Source organism: Ranitomeya imitator, chromosome 6 (genome assembly GCF_032444005.1).
Source record: "Ranitomeya imitator isolate aRanImi1 chromosome 6, aRanImi1.pri, whole genome shotgun sequence".
Taxonomy (NCBI): domain Eukaryota; kingdom Metazoa; phylum Chordata; class Amphibia; order Anura; family Dendrobatidae; genus Ranitomeya; species Ranitomeya imitator.
Window position 1 is genome coordinate 182,684,693 of NC_091287.1, and position 25,631 is coordinate 182,710,323.

The following is a 25,631-nucleotide window of genomic DNA, read 5'->3' on the forward strand; positions in this document are numbered from 1 at the left end:
AGCACACTGGAATTACATGGGCATTGCCTTATCATGGTGCCCAGCACACTGGAATTACATGGGCATTGCCTCATCATGGTGCCTAGCATACAGGAATTACATGGGCAGTGCCCCATCATGATGTCCAGCAGTGTCACAGCACACTGGAATTACATGGGCATTGCCCCATCATGGTGCCCAGCATACTGGAATTACATGGGCAGTGCCCCATCATGGTGCCCAGGATACTGGAATTACATGGGCATTGCCCCATCATGGTGCCCAGCATAGTGGAATTACATGGGCAGCGTCCCATCATGGTGCCCAGCATACAGGAATTACATGGGCAGTGCCCCATAACTTGCCCTGGATTTGGCACTATACACAGGGTGCAGTAGGAGCGTTGGCATAGGGTGCAGGCACTATGGGCATGTGTGGCACACTGAGGGCTCCTGCCCGTACACGGTGCCAATGTGACACATTCGCTGACTGCCTGCACTTTCCCAGCACATATGTGTGAGACAAAAGGAGCCAGTGCCCTGTGCTGCGCCGCATTAATGGGTGTTCTCTGAGGTGCACAGGAACACAAATCAGATTCCGAGACTCCCCTTCTCCTCCTCCTCCCGTTACACCGAAGCCTGGATTGCGCCTGGCCGCCTGCTCCCACGGCCGGACGTTATTGACTATTCATGTGTCGGGGCGTGTCTGCAGCTCCCTCTCTATATAGGCAGAACTTGAATGAGATGGGGCATAGAACCCGGTGAGGGGCAAGTAGCAGAAGGCCTAGGGGGTAACGGAGTGCACTGGGGCGGACACACCGGACGGATCACGTGACTCCCGGGACTTTTTTCTGTGGAGCCGCAACATGTGCCTGTGAGGGAGCCTGCAGCCAGGTGAGTACCTGCCGCCGGCGCCGGACCTGTGGAGCGCGGCGTGTGTCGCTCTAACCGGCGTCTTCTCTGTCCCCGCAGCTCCTGGAAGCCGAACATCTCGCTACAGTAGTCGCCGCCACTTTGGCCACTATGCTGCCCGTGCTGTGTGTAGCCGTGCTAGTGCTGTGTCAGCCGGCGGGGGCGGTGGGGCCGGTGGTCCAGTGCGAACCCTGCGACTCCCAAGCCCTGGAACAGTGCAAGCCCCTGAGTCCCGACTGTGCAGAATTCGTCCAAGAGCCCCTGTGCGGCTGCTGCTGGACCTGTGCCCTGCCCGAGGGCAGCCAGTGCGGGGTGTACAGCCACAAGTGCGGCTCCGGGCTCCAGTGCAGACCGGGACCCGAGGAGCCCAAACCTCTGCACGCCCTGCTGATGGGCCGGGGGGTCTGCGCCAATGTCACCGCTGCCAGAGACCACCCTCACCCGCTGGGAGGTAAGTGATGCCGGCAGGGAAAGTGCGACAACTGTGCCCGTGCCTGCGACATCGGCCGGCTCCACATCTGTGGCAGAGCTCCTCCACACACCACTGGGGGACAGAACCAATGTATAGAGAGAGAGACCTCCATCACTGGTCCCTCAGCCCACAGCGGAAAGAGACCCTCAGTCATCCTATATATATATAGCAGAGAGACCCTCAGTCATATATATATATATATATATATATATATATATATATATATATATATATATATATATATATATATATATATACACAGCGGAAAGAGTCCCCCAGTCATCCCATATATATAGCAGAGAGACCCTCAGTCATCCCATATATATATATATATACACAGCGGAAAGAGTCCCCCAGTCATCCCATATATATAGCAGAGAGACCCTCAGTCATCCCATATATATATATATACACACAGCGGAAAGAGTCCCCCAGTCATCCCATATATATAGCAGAGAGACCCTCAGTCATCCCATATATATATATATATAGCAGAGAGACCCTCAGTATCCCATATATATAGCAGAGAGACCCTCAGTCATCCCATATATATATATATATATATATATATATACACAGCGGAAAGAGTCCCCCAGTCATCCCATATATATAGCAGAGAGACCCTCAGTCATCCCATATATATATATATATATACACAGCGGAAAGAGCCCCCAGTCATCCCATATATATATAGCAGAGAGACCCTCAGTCATCCCATATATATATATATATATATATATATATATATATACACACAGCGGAAAGAGCCCCCAGTCATCCCATATATATAGCAGAGAGACCCTCAGTCATCCCATATATATATATATATATATATATATATATATATATATATATATATATATATATATATATATATATATATATATATATATATATATATATATACACAGCGGAAAGAGTCCCCCAGTCATCCCATATATATAGCAGAGAGACCCTCAGTCATCCCATATATATATATATATATATATATATATATATATATATATATATATATATATATATATATATATATATATATATATATATATATATACACACAGCGGAAAGAGCCCCCAGTCATCCCATATATATAGCAGAGAGACCCTCGGTCATCCCATATATATATATATATATATATATATATATATATATATATATAGGCTCTGGTTCCCCCCTTGCTGTGACACTACCAGGTAATCTTTGTGAGTACATGAGGCCATGTCCTGTTTGTGGATGGATATTTGTATGGGGACAACTGTGGACATATGGGGCGTTTGTGCCAATCTGCACTAGCAATTTATTTCCATATATATTCCTTATATTTTATACTTTATGGGACATATTGACTGTGTTCTTTCTGTGGTTGTGTAGGATTCCTGTTATACAGTTGTCCCTGCGAAATTAGTCCTTATATACACACATAGCACATCACATTTTGCTGTTATTATTAGTTATTGGTATTTACTTTTGTATGTGACCTATGTGTGTAATATGTGTACTACAATTCCTTTACCTATCCCATATATATAGCAGAGAGACCCTCAGTCATCATATATATATAGCAGAGAGACCCTCAGTCATCATATATATATAGCAGAGAGACCCTCAGTCATCATATATATATAGCAGAGAGACCCTCAGTCATCCCATATATATATAGCAGAGAGACCCTCAGTCATCCCATATATATATATAGCAGAGAGACCCTCAGTCATCCCATATATATATATATACACACACACAGCGGAAAGAGTCCCCCAGTCATCCCATATATATAGCAGAGAGACCCTCAGTCATCCCATATATATAGCAGAGAGACCCTCAGTCATCCCATATATATAGCAGAGAGACCCTCAGTCATCCCATATATATAGCAGAGAGACCCTCAGTCATCCCATATATATAGCAGAGAGACCCTCAGTCATCCCATATATATAGCAGAGAGACCCTCAGTCATCCCATATATATAGCAGAGAGACCCTCAGTCATCCCATATATATAGCAGAGAGACCCTCAGTCATCCCATATATATAGCAGAGAGAATGTATGTATGTATGTATGTATGTATGTATGTATGTATGTATGTATGTATGTATGTATATATTCAAATGAAAAACAGGCAGCACTCCATCAGCACTAGAGACCTCTATGGTTACTGATCACCGGTGGCTGTGAGCGCCACTCTGTGGTCGGCGCTCACAGCACACCTCCATTTCTGCTACATAGCAGCGATCAGCAGATCGCTGCTATGTAGCAGAGACGATCGAGTTGTGCCTGCTTCTAGCCTCCCATGGAGGCTATTGAAGCATGGCAAAAGTGAAAAAAAAAAAAAAAAAAAAAAAAAAATATAAAAGTTTAAATCACCCCCCTTTCGCCCCAATCAAAATAAATCAATAAAAAAAAAAAAAAAAAAAAAAATCAAATCTACACATATTTGGTATCACCGCGCTCAGAATCGCCCGATCTATCAATTAAAAAAAAGCATTAACCTGATCGCTAAACGGCGTAGCGAGAAAAAAAAAAAATCGAAATGCCAGAATTACGTTTTTTAGGTCGCCGCGACATTGCATTAAAATGCAATAACGGGCGATCAAAAGAACGTATCTGCACCAAAATGCTATCAATAAAAACGCCAGCTCGGCACGCAAAAAATAAGCCCTCAACCGACCCCAGATCACGAAAAATGGAGACGCTAAGAGTATCGGAAAATGGCGCAATTTTTTTTTTTTTTTTTAACAAAGTTTGGAATTTTTTTTCACCACTTACATAAAAAATAACCTAGTCATGTTAGGTGTCTATGAACTCGTACTGACCAGGAGAATCATAATGGCAGGTCAGTTTTACCATTTAGTGAACCTAGCAAAAAGCCAAACAAAAAACAAGTGTGGGATTGCACTTTTTTTGCAATTTCACCGCACTTGGAATTTTTTTCCCGTTTTCTAGTACACGACATGCTAAAACCAATGATGTCGTTCAAAAGTACAACTCGTCCCGCAAAAAATAAGCCCTCATATGGCAAAATTGACGGAAAAATAAAAAAGTTATGGCTCTAGGAAGGAGGGGAGTGAAAAACGAACACGGAAAAACGAAAAATCCCAAGGTCATGAAGCGGTTAACAAGTGAAATGCATGCTCAATTGGGTTGAGGTCGGAAAGAGTCCCTCAGATATATATATATATATAATGACTGAGGGTCTCTCTGCTATATATATATGGGATGACTGAAGGACGTGTGTGTGTGTCCGGGAGTGTGTGTCCGGGAGTGTGTGTCCGGGAGTGTGTGTCCGGGAGTGTGTGTCCGGGAGTGTGTGTCCGGGAGTGTGTGTCCGGGAGTGTGTGTCCGGGAGTGTGTGTCCGGGAGTGTGTGTCCGGGAGTGTGTGTCCGGGAGTGTGTGTCCGGGAGTGTGTGTCCGGGATTGGCATCTGCACCGTCGCAGCTACAGCCACAAAATTTTGCACAGTCACACGTCTGGACCCCGAGAGCGTCATAAGCTACGTTGTGAGGTGAAATTTTAACCCCGCGCGTTCCAATTCTCCAAACAATTTTGCCCCCATCTACATAATGGGAAAAAATGAAAGGAAAAGTGTAGGAGGCAAATTGACAGCTGCCAGATGTGAACAAGGGAGACTTAAAGAGTGAGAGCGATGGCGCCAAAGAGTATATACCGTACAGTTGCTAAGGTGGGGCCTCGACACGGGATACTCACCACACACGGGGATATGAACACACACAAAATGCGCCACACACTACCACGTGCTTGAACACATATTACCCTCAGCACACATTTCACCACAAATACACCAACCTCGCCACATAAGTCAAAACACAAAAGTCGCCACTCAAAACTCGCCACGCGCAGAACTCGCCACATGCAAAAACTAGGCTCTTGCAAAACTCGCCACAAGTGCAAAATTCTCCTCATGAAAAACTCGCCACACGCAAAACTTGCACACGCGGAAAAATTGCCACATGCACAAAAGTTGCAACACATGCAAAAGTTGCAACACATGCAAAAGTTGCCTCACACACAACTTGCACATACTCAAAAGGCACCACACAATACTCGCAACGCGCAAAACTCGCCATGCGCAAAACTTGCTGCACACAACTTGCTACACTAACCTGTCACATGAAGACACAAAAGAGAATGGTAAAACCAAAAACACTCAGTTTGAAAAAATGTTTGCAGTAATCCGCAAGTGCTAGTAAAAGATGTAAATAACAGGGTATTTGGTTGATACGTTTTTTGCAAAAAATGTATACTAAGCTGCTCTACCAATCTTCACGGTATACCCTTATCAGAGCAGTCCTAACTAATGTATGCAATCCCTATCTGATGTATTTAAAAACCTGATCATCTGTACATTACCTGTGTGAACAGTGTTCAGAAAGGAAAAATCCATGTGTGCATACAGGGTAGAACAGCTTTTTTGTGTCTTCAGGTTTCTTGGTGGTGTGTGAACATGTTCTTACAGACTTGTTCTCTGTGCAGGTAGCCCATGTGTTCCTGTTTCCATAATTGTTCTCTTGTGTTCTCTTGTGTCTACAAGACTGGGGAGTTCCACCACTCCTCTTGGGCTAGCTGCACAAAAGCTGTTCTACCCTGTATGCACACATGGATTTTTCCTTTCTGAACACTGTTCACACAGGTAATGTACAGATGATCAGGTTTTTAAATACATCAGATAGGGATTGCATACATTAGTTAGGACTGCTCTGATAAGGGTATACCGTGAAGATTGGTAGAGCAGCTTAGTATACATTTTTTGCAAAAAACGTATCAACCAAATACCCTGTTATTTACATCTTTTACTAGCACTTGCGGATTACTGCAAACATTTTTTCAAACTGAGTGTTTTTGGTTTTACCATTCTCTTTTGTGTCTTCAGGTTTCTTGGTGGTGTGTGAACATGTTCTTACAGACTTGTTCTCTGTGCAGGTAGCCCATGTGTTCCTGTAACCTGTCACATGCAACTCGACACACAAAAAGTTGCTACACGCATGTTGCTACACAAAACTCATCTCACAAAAGTCGCTACATGCATGTCGCCACACGCAACTCAACACACACAACTTGACAAACGAAACTCGCCCTAAAACACACACAAGTCTGGTATTATCCTTCAAAAATAAAAATCTGATTAATAAGCAGACAAACTACAACAATTGCACCATATAGGAAATACGGCAGCTGTCAGTCACATGACCTGTCTATTATGTGTATGTGTGAGCTAATATATAAATTAAATACTGCCAGGGGGAGGGCTTCCTGTTGGCTGGGGATTTATCAGGCTGCCAATTTAGCTTACAAATACTGAGGTAAAAATACTGAGCAAATAACGTGTGAACGAGGTCTAATACAGGAGGAGATGACACACAGGTATATACTATATATAGGGGAGATGACACAGCAGGTATATACTATATACAGGGGAGATGACACACAGCAGGTATATACTATATACAGGAGATGACATACAAATGTATACTATATATAAGGGAGATGACAAACATGTACATACTGAGGTGATGAGGTGAAAATGAGAGGTGTGAGGTGAAAATGAAAAGGTATGAGTGCAAAATGAGAGAAGTGAGGAAAAATAGTGGAGTGATCAGAAAATGACAGATGTGAGGTTGAAATGACAAGTGTTAGGGGGGAATGAGAGGAGTGAGGGAGAAAATGAGAGGCGTGATGGGAAAATAAGAGAAGTGAGGTGCTATAACTAACCACAGATATTTACTATGCCCAGGCAACGCCGGGCTCTTCAGCTAGTCTACTATATAAAGGTGTGTGTGTGTGTGTGTGTGTGTGTGTGTGTGTGTGTGTGTGTGTGTGTGTGTGTGTGTGTGTGTGTGTGTGTGTGTGTGTGTGTGTGTGTGTGTGTGTGTGTGTGTGTGTGTGTCCGGGATTGGCATCTGCACCGTCGCAGCTACAGCCACAAAATTTTGCACAGTCACACGTCTGGACCCTGAGAGCGTCATAGGCTACGTTGTGAGGTGAAATTTTAACCCCGCGCTTTCCAATTCACCAAACAATTTTGCCCCTATCTACATAATGGGAAAAAATGAAAGGAAAAGTGTTGGAGGCAAATTGACAGCTGCCAGATGTGAACAAGGGGGACGTAAAGAGTGAGAGCGATGGCGCAAAAGAGTATATACCGTACAGTTGCTAAGGTGGGGCCCCGACATGGGATACTCACCACACACGGGGATATGAACACACACAAAATGTGCCACACACTACCACGTGCTTGCACACATATTACCCTCAGCACACATTTCACCACACATACACCAACATCGCCACATAATAGTCGAAACACAAAAGTCGCCGCTCAAAACTCACCACGCGCAAAACTCGCCATGCGCAAAACTTGCTGCACACAACTTGCTACACTAACCTGTCACATGCAACTCGACACACAAAGAGTTGCTACACGCATGTTGCCACACAAAACTCAACACACACAACTTGACAAACGAAACTCGCCCTAAAACACACACAAGTCTGGTATTAGCCTTCAAACATAAAAATCTGATTAATAAGCAGGCAAACTACAAGAGCAACAAATGTACCATATAGGAAATACGGCAGCTGTCAGTCACATGACCTGTCTATTATGTGTATGTGTGAGCTAATATATACTGCCAGGGGGAGGGCTTCCTGTTGGCTGGGGATTTATCAGGCTGCCAATTTAGCTTACAAATACTGAGGTAAAAATACTGAGCAAATAACGTGTTAACGAGGTCTAATACAGGAGATCACACAGGTATATACTATATACAGGGGAGATGACACAGATATATACTATATACAGGAGAGATGACACACAGGTATATACTATATAAAGGAGGAGATGACATACATGTACATACAGGAGGAGATGACACAGGTATATACAGGAGGAGATGACATACAGGTATATACTATATACAGGGGAGATGACATACAGGTATATACTATATACAGGAGATGACATACAGGTGTATACTATACAATATATATATATATGAGATGAGAAACATGTATATACTGAGGTGAAAATGAGAGGTGTGAGGTCGAAATGACAAGTGTTAGGCGGGAATGAGAGATGTGAGGGGGAAAATTAAAGATGTGATTGAGAAAATAAGAGAATTGACGTGCTATAACTAACCACAGATATTTACTATGCCCAGGCAACGCCGGGCTCTTCAGCTAGTATAATATAAAAGGGGTGTGTGTGTGTGTGTGTGTGTGTGTGTGTGTGTGTGTGTGTGTGTGTGTGTGTGTGTGTGTGTGTGTGTGTGTGTGTGTGTGTCCGGGATTGGCATCTGCACCGTCGCAGCTACAGCCACAAAATTTTGCACAGTCACGTCTGGACCCTGAGAGCGTCATAGGCTGTGTTGTGAGGTGAAATTTTAACTCCGCGCTTTCCAATTCACCAAACTATTTTTCCCCTATCTACATAATGGGGAAAAGTGAAAGGAAAAGTGTTGGAGGCAAATTGACAGCTGCCAGATGTGAACAAGGGGGACTTAAAGAATGAGAGCGATGGCGCAAAAGAGTATATACCGATCAGTTGCTAAGGTGGGGCCCCGACATGAGATACTCACCACACATGGGGATATGAACACACACTACCACGTGCTTGAACACATATACCACCCTCAGCACACATTTCACCACACATACACCAACCTCGCCACATAAAAGTCGAAACACAAAAGTCGCCGCTCAAAACTCACGTGCAAAAACTAGGCTCACGCAAAACTCGCCACAAGTGCAAAACTCACCTCATGGAAAACTCGCCACACACAAAACTTGCACACGCGGAAAAATTGCCACATGCACAAAATTTGCAACACATGCAAAAGTTGCCTCACACAACTTGCACATACTCAAAAGGCACCACACATAAAACTCACCACGCGCAAAACTTGCTGCACACAACTTGCTACACTAACCTGTTACATGCAACTTGACACACAAAAAGTTGCTACACGCATGTTGCCACACAAAACAACACACACAACTTGACAAACGAAACTCGCCCTAAAACACACACAAGTCTGGTATTAGCCTTCAAAAATAAAAATCTGATTAATAAGCAGACAAACTACAAGAGCAACAAATGTACCATATAGGAAATACAGCAGCTGTCAGGCACATGACCTGTCTATTATGTGTATGTGTGAGCTAATATATACTCCCAGGGGGAGGGCTTCCTTTTGGCTGGGGATTTATCAGGCTGCCAATTTATCTTACAAATACTGAGGTAAAAATACTGAGCAAATAACGTGTTAACGAGGTCTAATACAGGAGATCACAGGTATATACTATATACAGGGGAGATGACACAGATATATACTATATACAGGAGGAGATGACACACAGGCATATACTATATACAGGAGATGACATACAGGTGTATACTATATAAAAGGGAGATGACAAACATGTATATACTGAGGTGAAAATGAAGGTGTGAGGTGAAAATGAAAAGGTGTGAGTGCAAAATGAGAGGAGTGAGGGAAAATAGTGTAGTGATCGGAAAATGACAGATGTGAGGTCGAAATGACAAGTGTTAGGGGGGAATGAGAGGAGTGAGGGAGAAAATGAAAGATGTGATTGGGAAAATGAGAGGCGTGATGGGAAAATAAGAGAAGTGACATGCTATAACTAACCACAGATATTTACTATGCCCAGGCAACGCCGGGCTCTTCAGAGATAGATATATATATATATATATATATATATATATATATATATATATCTAATATACACACACACACATACATACACACAGCGGAAAGAGTCCCTCAGTCATTATATATATATATATATATATATATATATATATATATATATATATATATATATATATATATATATATATTATAGCGGAAAGAGTCTCTCAGTTATATATATATATATATATATTGTAAGATTGCACTTACTTGCGGGTTGGGGAATACTCGCTTGGCAGCGACAAAAGACACAGCAATACGTTTTCTCCTCAAAAACTCAACTGGGTTTATTGCTCCATAAACCCCAGTGGCAGAAAACACAAAACAACAATCTTCATATCACGGCAAAACAAAGTAATAATGTTCACAGCGTGACTCTGTTCCATCAGGACTGACCATACACTCTTGGTCGAGTCCAATATTCCGGCTCGCTCTGGAGCCAAACACACAGTCTGGTATTACCTGCTCGTCAGTGCTGCAGGTTTTCCACTGGCAGTACCACACGTGACCTGTTTCTGGCTCTGCAGATCCCTGTCCTCACCTCGTGCTCTTCAGGGCTAGCACATCCAACACCGAGGTTTCTCTCAGGACCTTGCACCTGTACCATCCAGGTCTGCACACTCAGACCACACAGGACCCCTCTGCAGTGTCCAGCCAGGACACATGGAAGTCTGTCCACACTTGCAGACTCCCAAGACTCACTCCCATGTGCTAACACACCTCCTTTAGGTAGTCTGTAACCACACCCACAGGTGAGGTAACATCCCATGCACTGGTCACATGATCATGACATCACTGCAGGTCCTCTAACACCTGCAGGGAAAAAGATACAGTGAGCACCCCCACTCAGAGTGAGGTATGTGGGTAGCCAGACCCTCCCATCTCTCATAGCTACCCGCAACCCAGACCCAGGTGCACTAAATGACATCTCCAGTGCTCACGTGCTCTAAAGACAAGATACTCCGGGTTGCATCGCAGGGAGCATCCATCCCTGTGACACATACCTCCCATTAACCACAACGCCAGACACTGTCTCACCATCACATCCATGCACACAATTGCCATGCACTCTCAGGGCCACAATACGTCTCCGTGCGCATACTGGGGAGACCATGCATCGCCCCCTACCTGTTACAGGGGTCACTGCATCACATACCCCTCCCCTCTGTTCAAACTTGTGGGGTTGAACATTTGTCTTAACCCAGGCGCCTCGAGACCGGGTACCCAAGTCACCTTGCCCTACCAGTCGAGAGGGCCCTCTCAGTCGGGTTTGGGCATCATGGTCAATCTGGCGTCGCAATCCCCTTGCACCCATACCGCCTGTCTGGACTGACTGTTTGTCAACACGTCCGCTACCGGGTCTCCCACCTAAGTCACTCAGCCCTGAGCTAACTGAGACGACACTACTTTTGTCTCTTTCATCAGGCCTCTTTCTGTAACCTCTCTGCTGGCCATTTCTTCTATTGTCTTTATGTCCTCTGTTCGCTTCATCTTGAGGACCTTCAGCCCTTAGCGAACCTCTTCACCTCTCTAACTCATGAGATGATGCTGGCAGCCATCTGTTTTGCATTTTCTGCAGCTCTTTATTGATCTGCTCCCCCTCACGTCTTAGCTGCTCGATTTTCTTTTAGGTACGCCACGCGATACCCAAGGAGCATCCGGATATTCTCAAGACTTTCTACGGACCCGAGAACAAGGAATGGAACCATCCCATCTTCACCCACATCCTGGGCCTCGTCATCAGCCGGAATCCTCAGTCTCTTCACACCGGATTTATTCACTATATCCTGCATCACTCTCCCAAGTCTTCCGACGATTTTCCCCACCAAACTTCCGGGTACCAGGATGACTTCTTCCACAAAGCCTAGCCGTTTTTGAGCTTCTTTCGCAAGCTCCAGACGTCGAGCAGCTTCCTCATTTCTCAACAGGATCATCCGTTTCGTGTGGAGACATTGTAGGTGCATATCCCTCAGGATAGCCACCCGCTTCATTGTGACTTCTTTAGTCGACAAAATCACCAACTGTTCTGTTTCTGGTGCCCAGTGCACACTACATGCTTCCACTGCCTTTTTAAAAGCCTCATGCGCACCCTCACTGGCACATGCACCCCGCACGTCCTCGGGTATCTCCACCACACACTTGAAGAACGAGGTCTCATTTTCTTCCTGAACAGATGGCTCCTGGTTTGCCTCCGGAACTTCCATCAAGACATCGGTCACGACCGGGCGACTGTCTTGTTCTGCCTTTACCGCGAGCTCTTCCTCAGTTTTACCCTTCTCAACAACCTTTGCCAAGATGGTTATCGGCAGCTCCGCCTTGTTATCACTCGGGGATGACTGCTGTATGTCTCGGACCCTTAACTTCTCCTCTGACAGAAGACTTCTTACTGCTTCTCGGAGCACTACCACATTTTCGCATAAGGCCTTATTTTCACTGTGCCACACTGTCAGGTGACCTCTGAGCTCAGAGACCTCCTTCTCCAGCTCATCCAACCTGTGCTCCGCCATTTGTCTCAAGGCCTTTTCTTGTTCGAGAGACTCTTTGAGCAGCTCTATCTCGCTTCTCCCATCCTCCAGATTGGTGGAGCATGCATCACTTGAGGAGGTATCTAATTCAGGCACCACTTCTTTGGTGGCCTCCTCCACTTCTGCACCCTCAGACTTTGCACTGTCAGCGTCAACCCTCTCTGGGGTCTCAGCGGTGACATCCTTAGGTTCGTCCCGTTCCCCTGGGACTTTAAAGTACTCCAGACACTTCAAGTCCTCAGCACCAGATTTTCTGGAGCCTTCACCCTCTTCCGTCACATCTTCACAAGGTGCAACTGGTTCAGCCCCTTTGCCTTTTTTACGTCTCCGGCGACGGGAGGAAGACTTGCCAGCTGTACCTGAGTCAGCCTTACTGCACTCCTTTCCACTGGTGTCATCATCTGAATGGGAGTCACCACCACCCATTCGGTCTTCCTGGAACTGACAGTCCCCACTTAAACAGGTCACAATTTCTGGCATGGCTGTCACCGCCATCCTGTCTTCAGCCTGTGGAGCCCTGTCGTTCCCCTGTGTCAGTATTTCTGATAACATTACACCGTACTCAGCTGTAGCGCTTGTTACTGGCCATGTCATGTCACAGTCACCCTTGGAGTCTGTGTCACACCCCCCAACATGGTGAACATTCCAGTTGCTTTCTAACCGGGTATCAGCTCCACTCTGTTTTACCACCACATCCTTATCTACCAGTTCATTACCAGTCACACTGTGGCACACTTCAGGTGACATCAGGTCAGTAAGTTCGGCAGACGCACGTTTTCCTCTGGTCACCCTTATACCTGACCCATCAGTGTTGGGAGGTGTTTCTGCCAATGTCGTCTCACCAAGTTGGGCCCGTTCACCGTTTTCTTTGGTCACGCCCAGCATAGGTCTGTCGACTCTAGGGGGTGCATTCTCAACATTACTACCTCCCATACACATAATTTCCACAAACACTTCACCTTTTTCCCACCAGTCCCACAGTGCTTCCAAATCTTGTCCTATTACCATAGGACACGACAAGTTTGGGACTACATCCACCTCATGGTATGTGGAAACATCAGCTGCGACAATATAGAGAGTGGCTACCTGAAGACCTTTAGAGTCCCCAACTATGCCACTTACTTTCGCCTTTGTCCCAGGTGACACAGAACTTCCTGGAAGGGTCCTCAGCAAAGACGTTTCTCTCCCCGGGTCTAACAACCCCTGCACACGCTCTCCATCCAGCCAAAAAGGACACAGTCGTGACTCGTCACTGATCGCCGCCCCTTTTTTTGGCTCCACCCCTTTTGGGCAAAGGCTCCGTTTTTGACACCACCCCTGTTCGGTTTACAGCCCCCTTTTGGGATTCCACCCCTTTTTGGGCTACTACCCCTGCTCGGGTTACCGCCCCTTTTTGGGACTCCACCCCCTTTTGGGCAACCATCCCCGTTTGGGTCCCCGCCCACTTTTAGGGACACTCTCTTCCCTGGGGTACACCCCGTGGACTTCCCCACGGCACTCAGGCCCCAGTTCGCACGTCTCTGGGCTTGTACTGGCCCTTTAAGAGTCTGCACGACTTGAGAAAAAAAAAAAAAATCTAATTTTTTTTTTTCCGCTTTATATGTCCCTTCACCAGCTCCTGCTGGTGCTGGTGCTGCCGCAGCTCCCGCTGCAGTCACATAACCGGCACCTCCGGCTGCCGATGACACACCACAGCAGCTCCAGCTGCTGCGGAACCTCTTGCTGCAACTGCAGCTATGCTCCACAGGGCTCTGCACGGCTCCACCGCAAACTTCGTGGACCCGCAGATCCACAGCAAGCCGCTTGTCACCTTCGTGGACCCGCCGATCCACCGCAAGACGCTTGTCACCTTCGTAACCCCGCCGAGTTACAGGCTAGACGCCATACCACAGCAATTAACTCTGAACGTGCCACCTGGAACGTTGCCCGCATTCGAAGCACCATATGTAAGATTGCACTTACTTGCGGGTTGGGGAATACTCGCTTGGCAGCGACAAAAGACACAGCAATACGTTTTCTCCTCAAAAACTCAACTGGGTTTATTGCTCCATAAAACACAAAACAACAATCTTCATATCACGGCAAAACAAAGTAATAATGTTCACAGCGTGACTCTGTTCCATCAGGACTGACCATACACTCTTGGTCGAGTCCAATATTCCGGCTCGCTCTGGAGCCAAACACACAGTCTGGTTTTACCTGCTCGTCAGTGCTGCAGGTTTTCCACTGGCAGTACCACACGTGACCTGTTTCTGGCTCTGCAGATCCCTGTCCTCACCTCGTGCTCTTCAGGGCTAGCACATCCAACACCGAGGTTTCTCTCAGGACCTTGCACCTGTACCATCCAGGTCTGCACACTCAGACCACACAGGACCCCTCTGCAGTGTCCAGCCAGGAAACATGGAAGTCTGTCCACACTTGCATACTCCCAAGACTCACTCCCATGTGCTAACACACCTCCTTTAGGTAGTCTGTAACCACACCCACAGGTGAGGTAACATCCCATGCACTGGTCACATGATCATGACATCACTGCAGGTCCTCAAACACCTGCAGGGAAAAAGATACAATGAGCACCCTCACTCAGAGTGAGGTATGTGGGTAGCCAGACCCTCCCATCTCTCATAGCTACCCGCAACCCAGACCCAGGTGCACTAAGGCTACGTTCACATTAGCGTTCCGCTAATGTGCGTCGCTGTTGCGTCGGCGTCGCAGCGGCGACGCGCCCCTATGTTTAACATAGGGGACGCGTGCGTTTTTTTGGTTGCGTTTTTCGACACGTGCGTCGTTTCCGACGCTAGCGTCGGACGCAAGAAAATGCAACAAGTTGCATTTTTCGTGCATCCGATTTTCGTCAAAAAACGACGCACGCGTCGCAAAACGCAGCGTTTTTGCGCGCGTTTTTTGTGCGTCGTGCGTTGTGTCGCCGACGCACCGGCGCGCAACGCTAATGTGAACGTAGCCTTAATGACATCTTCAGTGCTCACGTGCTCTAAAGACAAGATACTCCGGGTTGCATCGCAGGGAGCATCCATCCCTGTGACACATACCTCCCATTAACCACAACGCCAGACACTGTCTCACCATCACATCCATGCACACAATTGCCATGCACTCTCACGGCCTCAATACGCCAACGTGCGCATACTGGGGAGACCATGCAGCGCCCCCTACCTGTTACAGGGGTCACTGCATCACAATATATACAGCGGAAGGAAAAGAGTCCCTCAGTCATCCCATATATATATACAGTGGAAGGAGTCGCTCAGTCATTATATTTACAGCGGAAAGAGTCTCTCAGTCATCCCATATATATTATTATTATTATTATACATTTTTATAGCGCCATTTATTCCATGGCGCTTTACATGTGAATACGGGGCAAATATAGACAAATACATTAAACATGAGCAGATAACAGGGCACACGAGTACATAAGGAGGGAGGACCCTGCCAGCGAGGGCTCACAGTCTGCAGGGGGTGGGTGAGGATACACTAGGAGAGGGAAGAGCTGGCTGTGCGGCAGAGAGAGTCCCTCAGTCATCCCATATATATAGCAGAAGGAGTCCCTCAGTCATCCTATATATATAGCAGAAAGAGTCCCTCAGTCATCCTATATACAGCAGAAAGAGTCCCTCAGTCATCCTATATATACAGTGGAAAGAGTCCCTCAGTCATCCTATATATAGCAGAAAGAGTCCCTCAGTCATCCCATATATACAGCGGAAAGAGTCCCTCCGTCATCCTATATACAGTGGAAAGAGTCCCTCAGTCATCCTATATATACAGTGGAAAGAGTCCCTCAGTCATGCTATATATACAGTGGAAAGAGTCCCTCAGTCATGCTATATATAGCAGAAAGAGTCCCTCAGTCATCCTATATATGCAGTGGAAAGAGTCCCTCAGTCATCCTATATATGCAGTGGAAACAGTCCCTCAGTCATCCAACATATAGCAGAAAGAGTCCCTCAGTCAACCTATATACAGCGGAAACCGTCCCTCAGTCATCCTATATATACAGCAGAAGGAGTCCCTCAGTCATCCTATATATACAGTGGAAAGAGTCCCTCAGTCATCCTATATATAGCAGAAAGAGTCCCTCAGTCATCCTATATATAGCAGAAAGAGTCCCTCAGTCATCCTATATATACAGTGGAAAGAGTCCCTCAGCCATCCTATATATAGCAGAAAGAGTTCCTCAGGCATCCTATATACAGTGGAAAGAGTCCCTCAGCCATCCTATATATAGCAGAAAGAGTTCCTCAGGCATCCTATATACAGCGGAAAAAGTCCCTCAGTCATGCCATATATATAGCAGAGAGACCCTCAGTCATCCCATATATATAGCAGAGAGACCCTCAGTCATCCCATATATATATAGCAGAGAGACCCTCAGTCATCCTATATATACAGCAGAAAGAGTCCTTCAGTCATTACATATATATATATATATGTATATATATATATATATTGGAAAGAATATATATATATATATATATATATATATATATATATATATATATACACAGTGAATATATATATATATACAGTGGAAAGAGTCCCTCAGTCATCCTATATATAGCAGAAAGAGTTCCTCAGTCATCCTATATACAGCAGAAAGAGTCCCTCAGTCATCCTATATATAGCAGAAAGAGTCCCTCAGTGATCCTATATACAGCAGAAAGAGTCCCTCAGTGATCCTATATACAGCAGAAAGAGTCCCTCAGTGATCCTATATACAGCAGAAAGAGTCCCTCAGTGATCCTATATATACAGTGGAAAGAGTCCCTCAGTCATCCTATATATATAGTGGAAAGAGTCCCTCAGTCATCCTATATATACAGTGGAAAGAGTCCCTCAGTCATCCTATATACAGTGGAAAGAGTCCCTCAGTCATCCTATATATACAGTGGAAAGAGCTTCTCAGTCATCCTATATATACAGTGGAAAGAGTCCCTCAGTCATCCTATACATAGCAGAAGGAGTCCCTCAGTCATCCTATATATACAGTGGAAAGAGTTCCTCAGTCATCCCATATATATAGCAGAGAGACCCTCAGTCATCCCATATATATAGCAGAGAGACCCTCAGTCATCCTATATATAGCAGAAAGAGTCCCTCAGTCATCCTATATACAGCAGAAAGAATCCCTCAGTCATCCTATATACAGTGGAAAGAGTCCCTCAGTCATCCTATATATACAGCAGAAAGAGTCCCTCAGTCATCCTATATACAGCAGAAAGAATCCATCAGTCATCCTATATACAGCGGAAAGAGTCCCTCAGTCATCCTATATACAGCAGAAAGAATCCCTCAGTCATCCTATATATATAGCAGAGAGTCCCTCAGTCATCCCATATATATATATAGCAGAGAGTCCTTTAGTCATCCTATATATAGCAGAAAGAATCCCTCAGTCATCCCATATATATATAGCAGAGTCCCCCAGTCATCCTATATACAGCAGAAAGAATCCCTCAGTCATCCTATATATATATATATATATATATATATATATATATATATATATATATAGATAGCCGAAAGAGTCCCTCAGTAATCCTATATACAGCAGAAAGAGTCCCTCAGTCATTATATATATATATACAGTGGGGCAAAAAAGTATTTAGTCAGTCAGCAATAGTGCAAGTTCCACCACTTAAAAAGATGAGAGGTGTCTGTAATTTACATCTTAGGTAGACCTCAACTATGGGAGACAAACTGAGAAAAACAAATCCAGAAAATCACATTGTCTGTTTTTTTATCATTTTTTTTGCATATTATGGTGGAAAATAAGTATTTGGTCAGAAACAAACAATCAAGATTTCTGGCTCTCACAGACCTGTAACTTCTTCTTTAAGAGTCTCCTCTTTCCTCCACTCATTACCTGTAGTAATGGCACCTGTTTAAACTTGTTATCAGTATAAAAAGACACCTGTGCACACCCTCAAACAGTCTGACTCCAAACTCCACTATGGTGAAGACCAAAGAGCTGTCAAAGGACACCAGAAACAAAATTATAGCCCTGCACCAGGCTGGGAAGACTGAATCTGCAATAGCCAACCAGCTTGGAGTGAAGAAATCAACAGTGGGAGCAATAATTAGAAAATGGAAGACATACAAGACCACTGATAATCTCCCTCGATCTGGGGCTCCACACAAAATCCCACCCCGTGGGGTCAGAATGATCACAAGAACGGTGAGCAAAAATCCCAGAACCACGCGGGAGGACCTAGTGAATGAACTGCAGAGAGCTGGGACCAATGTAGCAAGGCCTACCATAAGTAACACACTGCGCCACCATGGACTCAGATCCTGCAGTGCCAGACGTGTCCCACTGCTTAAGCCAGTACATGTCCGGGCCCGTCTGAAGTTTGCTAGAGAGCATTTGGATGATCCAGAGGAGTTTTGGGAGAATGTCCTATGGTCTGATGAAACCAAACTGGAACTGTTTGGTAGAAACACAACTTGCCGTGTTTGGAGGAAAAAGAATACTGAGTTGCATCCATCAAACACCATACCTACTGTAAAGCATGGTGGTGGAAACATCATGCTTTGGGGCTGTTTCTCTGCAAAGGGGCCAGGACGACTGATCCGGGTACATGAAAGAATGAATGGGGCCATGTATCATGAGATTTTGAGTGTAAACCTCCTTCCATCAGCAAGGGCATTGAAGATGAAACGTGGCTGGGTCTTTCAACATGACAATGATCCAAAGCACACCGCCAGGGCAACGAAGGAGTGGCTCCGTAAGAAGCATTTCAAGGTCCTGGAGTGGCCTAACCAGTCTCCAGATCTCAACCCTATAGAAAACCTTTGGAGGGAGTTGAAAGTCCGTGTTGCCAAGCGAAAAGCCAAAAACATCACTGCTCTAGAGGAGATCTGCATGGAGGAATGGGCCAACATACCAACAACAGTGTGTGGCAACCTTGTGAAGACTTACAGAAAACGTTTGACCTCTGTCATTGCCAACAAAGGATATATTACAAAGTATTGAGATGAAATTTTGTTTCTGACCAAATACTTATTTTCCACCATAATATGCAAATTAAATGTTAAAAAAACAGACAATGTGATTTTCTGGATTTTTTTTTCTCAGTTTGTCTCCCATAGTTGAGGTCTACCTATGATGTAAATTACAGACGCCTCTCATCTTTTTAAGTGGTGGAACTTGCACTATTGCTGACTGACTAAATACTTTTTTGCCCCACTGTATATATATATATATATATATATATATATATATATATATACACACACACCGGTATATATACTTTTTGTTTCTCCAGCGATCAGTCCAATGGTATGGTAAAATATACCTTTTATTTATCCATTTAAAAGTTTCAGATTTCTTCAGTTACAACATTGCATACATTCAATCTCTTATGGACGACATGTTTCGACACCACATGTGTCTTCCTCTAGGTCCAAATGAGTACTGAATCAAGACCGCAAATGTAGTATAGGGAAGGAGAAAAAAAAGGCCCATATGGGTTACTGGGCGTCACAGGTGTGTATAGAAAATTCCAATAGATTTGATTTAACCCAGTTAACCCCATGGCCAACAGTAACCCCTTGCGGTATTGATCCTTCCCTAAGGATTTCACCAACATGAAAAAAACGAATATTTAAAATCCACATTAAATACAAATTAAAATCAACTATATCTATAGGATACAAAAACGATTCATATTAAATATTCAGATATTCACAGCACAAAACAGGAAATAAAAGGGGGGTAATAGTGGAATTATTTCATATTAAATAAATTACTGTGACTATAGAGCTTCTATTATAACATCTCAATTTATTTTTAATATTGCGTTATCAAGTCCATGTGGCTATTTAAACAATAATAATAATAATCTTTATTTTTTTATATAGCGCTAACATATTCCGCAGAGCTTTACATTTTTGCACACATTATCATCACTGTCCCCGATGGGGCTCACAATCTAAATTCCCTATGAAATCTTTGGAATGTGGGAGGAAGCCGGAGTGCCCGGAGGAAACCCACGCAATCACGGAGAGAACATACAAACTCTTTGCAGATGTTGTCCTTGGCGGGGTTTGAACCCAGGACTCCAGCGCTGCAATGCTGCAGTGCTAACCACTGCGCCACTGTGCCGCTCTAGTTTCCAGTGAAGAAATCCACTTACTTTCCCTTGCCAGGATTTTTTCGTGTAAGTTGCCCGGAGGCTTAGACACTTTCTCTATTCTTTTGAAGGAAAAAGATTTTAGATCCCCATTATGCTTATTGGCGAAATGTCGTGAAACTGCAGAGAAACCTGCTGGAGGCAAATTAACCGCATCGGACAAATGTTTATGGATGCGTTTTTTTCAGAGGGTTCATGGTACAACCCACATATTGAAGTTGACAAATATTGCACTGAATTAGATAAATAACATTGTCTGTATTGCAATTTATAAAACTGCATATTGGTAACTCTTTTTTATTTGTAAAAGAGACAAATTTTTTATCCTTTGTAGCGTGCTGGCAACATTTGTACACGTTAGCTCCACATTTGTGGAAACCAACAGCACTAAGCAAGTTTTTCCTTTGATCTCGTTCTACATCCGCAAATAAGCTAGGAGACAAAAGGTTTTTTAATGTAGTTGCTCTTTTTGGCACAAATCGGACCATGTGATTGTCCAAGATGTTTCTGAGAATTGTATCTTTTTTTTAATTCAAATACATTTTTATTAAGAATAACAAGATAAATGACATGTTACATTCTCATTTTCAATACAAAGCTTTCCCCCCCCCTTCAAACATTCCCCTTCAATCCCACCACCCCCCAACCCCACCCAACAAAGCAGCTCACCTTGCTTAGCACTTCCATCATTAGACCAATATACTATCTAATCCCTCGGCCAATAATATAAGCCACATTTAACATTACCATTAATTAGGAACCTTAATTAACTCTCCCTCTATAATACTCCTATCCCATAGCAATCCACGGAGACCACATTTTATTGAACATTTCGATTTTCCCTCTTTTTTTTATAAAACCCCTTTTCCAGTGTCAGGCCCTGCTTCACATACTGGAGGAACTCTCCTCTTGAGGGCAGTTCTTCCCTAATCTAATTTCGAGCTATTACCTTCCTAGCCATGTATAACAATCTGGCAATAGCTATCTTTAGGTGTTTATCCACTCCAATCTCATCCACACATCCCAACAAGCACACTATAGGATCCCTTGGCACTGTGCATCCATACGCACCTTCCATACGACTCAAAACTACCACCCAAAAAGCAGCCAGTCTCGGACACGTCCACATCATATGGAGTTTATCAGCATCTGCATTTTTACACCTCGGGCATTCAGAATCATCACGCAAACCAGCCTTATATAGCACCATCGGTGACTTATAAACCCTGTGTATCACATAGAGCTGTGACAGTCTATACGGTTAGCTCAGTGACAATCGTGGGACCCATTCTAGCACCGACTCCCAAGTCTCATTCTCCATTGGACCCAGATCCCTCTCCCACTTAGCTCTCGCCATTATTGGAAACCCCAATAGGAAAGTATGCAACAGATCTTTATACAAAGTAGATTTGACTCCCCCAGTAGTCCCTTCATTACACACATACTCCAGTACTATATCCCTCTGAATTCCAATACCTCCGTTTCTACTCTGAGCTCCAAAAGCATGCCTCATCCGCAAATACTGAAATTCCCCCACAGTCCCAAGACCAAATTCCGCCTGTAATTGGGAAAATGATTTCAATTCACCTCGCTCAATTATTTGATACACGTATTGAATCCCTTTGACTTGCCATTCTGTCAGTACCCCCAGTGCCTCAAACTCCTGTAAGTTGCTGTTATGCCATAGCGGTGAGAAGCTAGTCAAATCCGTGACCCCCCGTATATGTCTCAGCCTACCCCACAGCCTGCGTATCAACAACACAGTCGGGTATAATTTCCCCAGAGCCCCCAGGGATCCATCCTCCAAACATTGTACTACTGGCCTTCTTTTTGTCACCACTTCCATCAGCCGCTGTACCGCCCCAGATGACATTTCATGCGCCCAGCCTTTTAAATGCTGACTCTGGGCTGCAAGGAAATATATTTCAGGGTTAGGCAATGCCAGTCCCCCATCTTCCTTGGGTCGCTGAATTGTCTCCAGTTTGATACGCGGATGCTGTCTCCCCCATATCAAATTCCTGAACAGAGAGTTAATCTGTCTAAATATCCCGCGTGGTATCCAAACTGGCGCATTATGAAAAATATACAGTATTTTTGGCATCAAAATCATTTTAATAAGATTCACCCTACCTACCACAGATAAATGCAGTTTAAGCCAAGCATCCGCTTTCGCTTTAAGAACACCTAAGATTGGATTCAGATTTCTATGTATATAGTCAGTAACAGGCATAGATACCCATATTCCAAGGTACTTAAATTGGCTAGTCACCTCCAGTCGCCCATCCTCCAGTGGCTCCCTACCATCATCATCCACCTTAAACAAGACAGACTTACTTCAGTTTATCCTAAGTCCCGACACCGATCCGAAACGCTCAATAATCCCAATGGCTCCCTCCAAGGACGTACCCGGGTCAGCCAGAAAGAGCAGAATGTCATCCGCATACAACGCCACCCTTTCTTCAATCATCCCATATATAAACCCAGTCACCTCATCAGACCGTCGAAGCTTAGCAGCCAGTGGTTCCACAGCCAGAGCAAACAAAAGAGGAGAGAGTGGACACCCCTGTCTCATCCCTCTAGCCAGTTGTATGGTTCGTGATACCTAGCCATCGGCATCGAGTACATCAGTCGAATCCAGGATATGAACTGCGGTCCAAACCCCATACTCCGGAGCACCTGCCAGAGATATCCCCACTCCACACTATCGAACGCCTTATGAGCGTCTGAGAATTGTATCTTGTCGTAAAATAGGTATGTACTTCCGTATGATGTCAGTGATCTGGTTAAATTGTGGACTGTACCCCGTGGTGAATGTAATAATTTTGTTATCTGTTTTATTTTTCTTACGTTTATGTTTAAGTAAAGAATCTCTGCTAATATTCCTGACAATCGAATGATGGTATTAGGATTACGTGTTTCAGCACCTGTGCTCACTGAGGTATCTGAAGCTTCATCTGACGAACTCGCGCTGAAGTTGAGAACGTCACTTTTGGTTGAGCAAAAAAAGGATATTTCTTATTGTTTTTACGCTTTCTCGGCTTTCTAAGAATGGGACGAGGGGTTTTGTTCCACTCATAAACCATGTTGTTTTTATAGTCCTCCAAATCCCTTTTAGCCCCTTAATGACCGCCGATACGCCTTTTAACGGCGGCAGTTAACGGTACTTAAACCACAGCGCCGTTAATTAACGGCGCTGTGGAAAAAGTAAATAGCGCCCCCCAGAGTCGGATTTTCTCTGGGGTCTCGGTTGCCGGGGGTAGCCAAGACCCCAGAGAACATGATTCGGGTCGGTTTTTACCGACCCCGCTTTTGCGATCGCCGGTAATTAACCGTTTACCGGCGATCGCAAAAAAACCCCCAAGAAACGCGATTTCCCTTTTAATTTCTCTGTCCTCCGATGTGATCGCACATCAGAGGACAGAGAAAGGGGGTCCCAGATAGCCCACCGATACTCACCTGTATCCCCCGGTGCTCCTCGTGGCTCCCGATGGGCGCCGCCATCTTTTTCCGGCCAAAAAATAGCGGGCGCATGCGCAGTGCGCCCGCCGGCCGGCACCGGGAGGATCTTTGGGGTCTCGGCTGCCGGGGGTAGCCGAGACCCTAAAGAACATGTAATTAACTGTTTACCGGCAACCGCAAAAAAAAAAAAAAAGCGATGTGTAATTCTCTGTCCTCTGATGTGATCGCACATCAGAGGACAGAGAAATAGGGGGATTCGGGGACCCTATTATACTTACCGGTGTCTCTGTGTCCTCCTGCGTCCTCTCCTGGCCGCCGGCGTCTTCTTTGAGAAACAAAATGGCGGGCGCATGCGCAGTGCGCCCGCCATCTGTCGTCATCTGCCGGCCTGCAGGAGAAGAGCAGTTGGAGCTAAAATTAAGGTTAGGGTTGGGGCTAAATTTAGGGTTAGGGTTGGGGCTAAATTTAGGGTTAGGGCTAAATTTAGGGTTAGGTTTGGGGCTAAATTTAGGGTTAGGGTTGGGGCTAAATTTAGGGTTAGGGTTGGGGCTAAATATAGGGTTAGGGTTGGGGCTAAATTTAGGGTTAGGCTTCTTTCACACTTACGTCGGTACGGGGCTGTCGCAATGTGTCGGCCCGACATACCGACGCAGTTGTGAAAATTGTGCACAACGTGGGCAGCGGATGTAGTTTTTCAACCCATCCGCTGCCCAATCTATGTCCTGGGGAGGAGGGGGCGGAGTTACGGCCACGCATGCGCGGTCGGAAATGGCGGACGCGACGTACAAAAAAACGTTACATTGAACGTTTTTTTGTGCCGACGGTCCGCCAAAACACAACTGATCCAGTGCACAACGGACGCGACATGTGGCCATCCGTCGCGATCTGTCGGCAATACAAGTCTATGGGCACAAAACACATCCTGCGGGCACATTTGCAGGATCCGTTTTTTGTCCAAAACGACGGATTGCGACGGATGCCAAACGACGCAATTGTGAAAGTAGCCTTAGGGTTGGGGCTAAAGTTAGGGCTAGGGTTAGGGTTGGAGCTAAAGTTAGGGTTAGGGCTAGGGTTGGGGCCAAAGTTAGGGCTAGGGTTGTGGCTAACGTTAGGGTTAGAGTTGGGATTAGGGTTTGGATTAGGGTTGGTATTAGGGTTAGGGTTGGCATTAGGGTTACGCTTGGGATTAGGGTTAGGTTTGGGGTTAGGGTTTGGATTAGGGTTGGTATTAGGGTTAGGGTTGGCATTAGGGTTACGCTTGGGATTAGGGATAGGTTTGGGATTAGGGTTAAGGTTAGGGTTGGGATTAGGGGTGTATTGGGATTAGGGTTAGGTTTGAGGTTAGGGTTGAGATTAGGATTAGGGGTGTGTTGGATTTAGGGTTTTGATTAGGGTTGACATT

At 45.1% G+C, this 25,631-nt stretch overlaps 1 protein-coding gene across 1 annotated transcript in view; it reads left to right on the forward strand.

Moving 5' to 3' along the window:
- Window positions 1-682: 682 nt before the first annotated feature.
- IGFBP3 (insulin like growth factor binding protein 3) overlaps window positions 683-25,631 on the forward strand; it is a 115,294-nt gene continuing 90,345 nt past the window's right edge. The window contains exons 1-2 of the mRNA XM_069730371.1: window positions 683-872; window positions 951-1,341. Coding sequence (XP_069586472.1) covers window positions 1,002-1,341 — 340 coding nt within the window. The 5' untranslated portion in view covers window positions 683-872; window positions 951-1,001. The remainder of the gene's footprint in view (window positions 873-950; window positions 1,342-25,631) is intronic.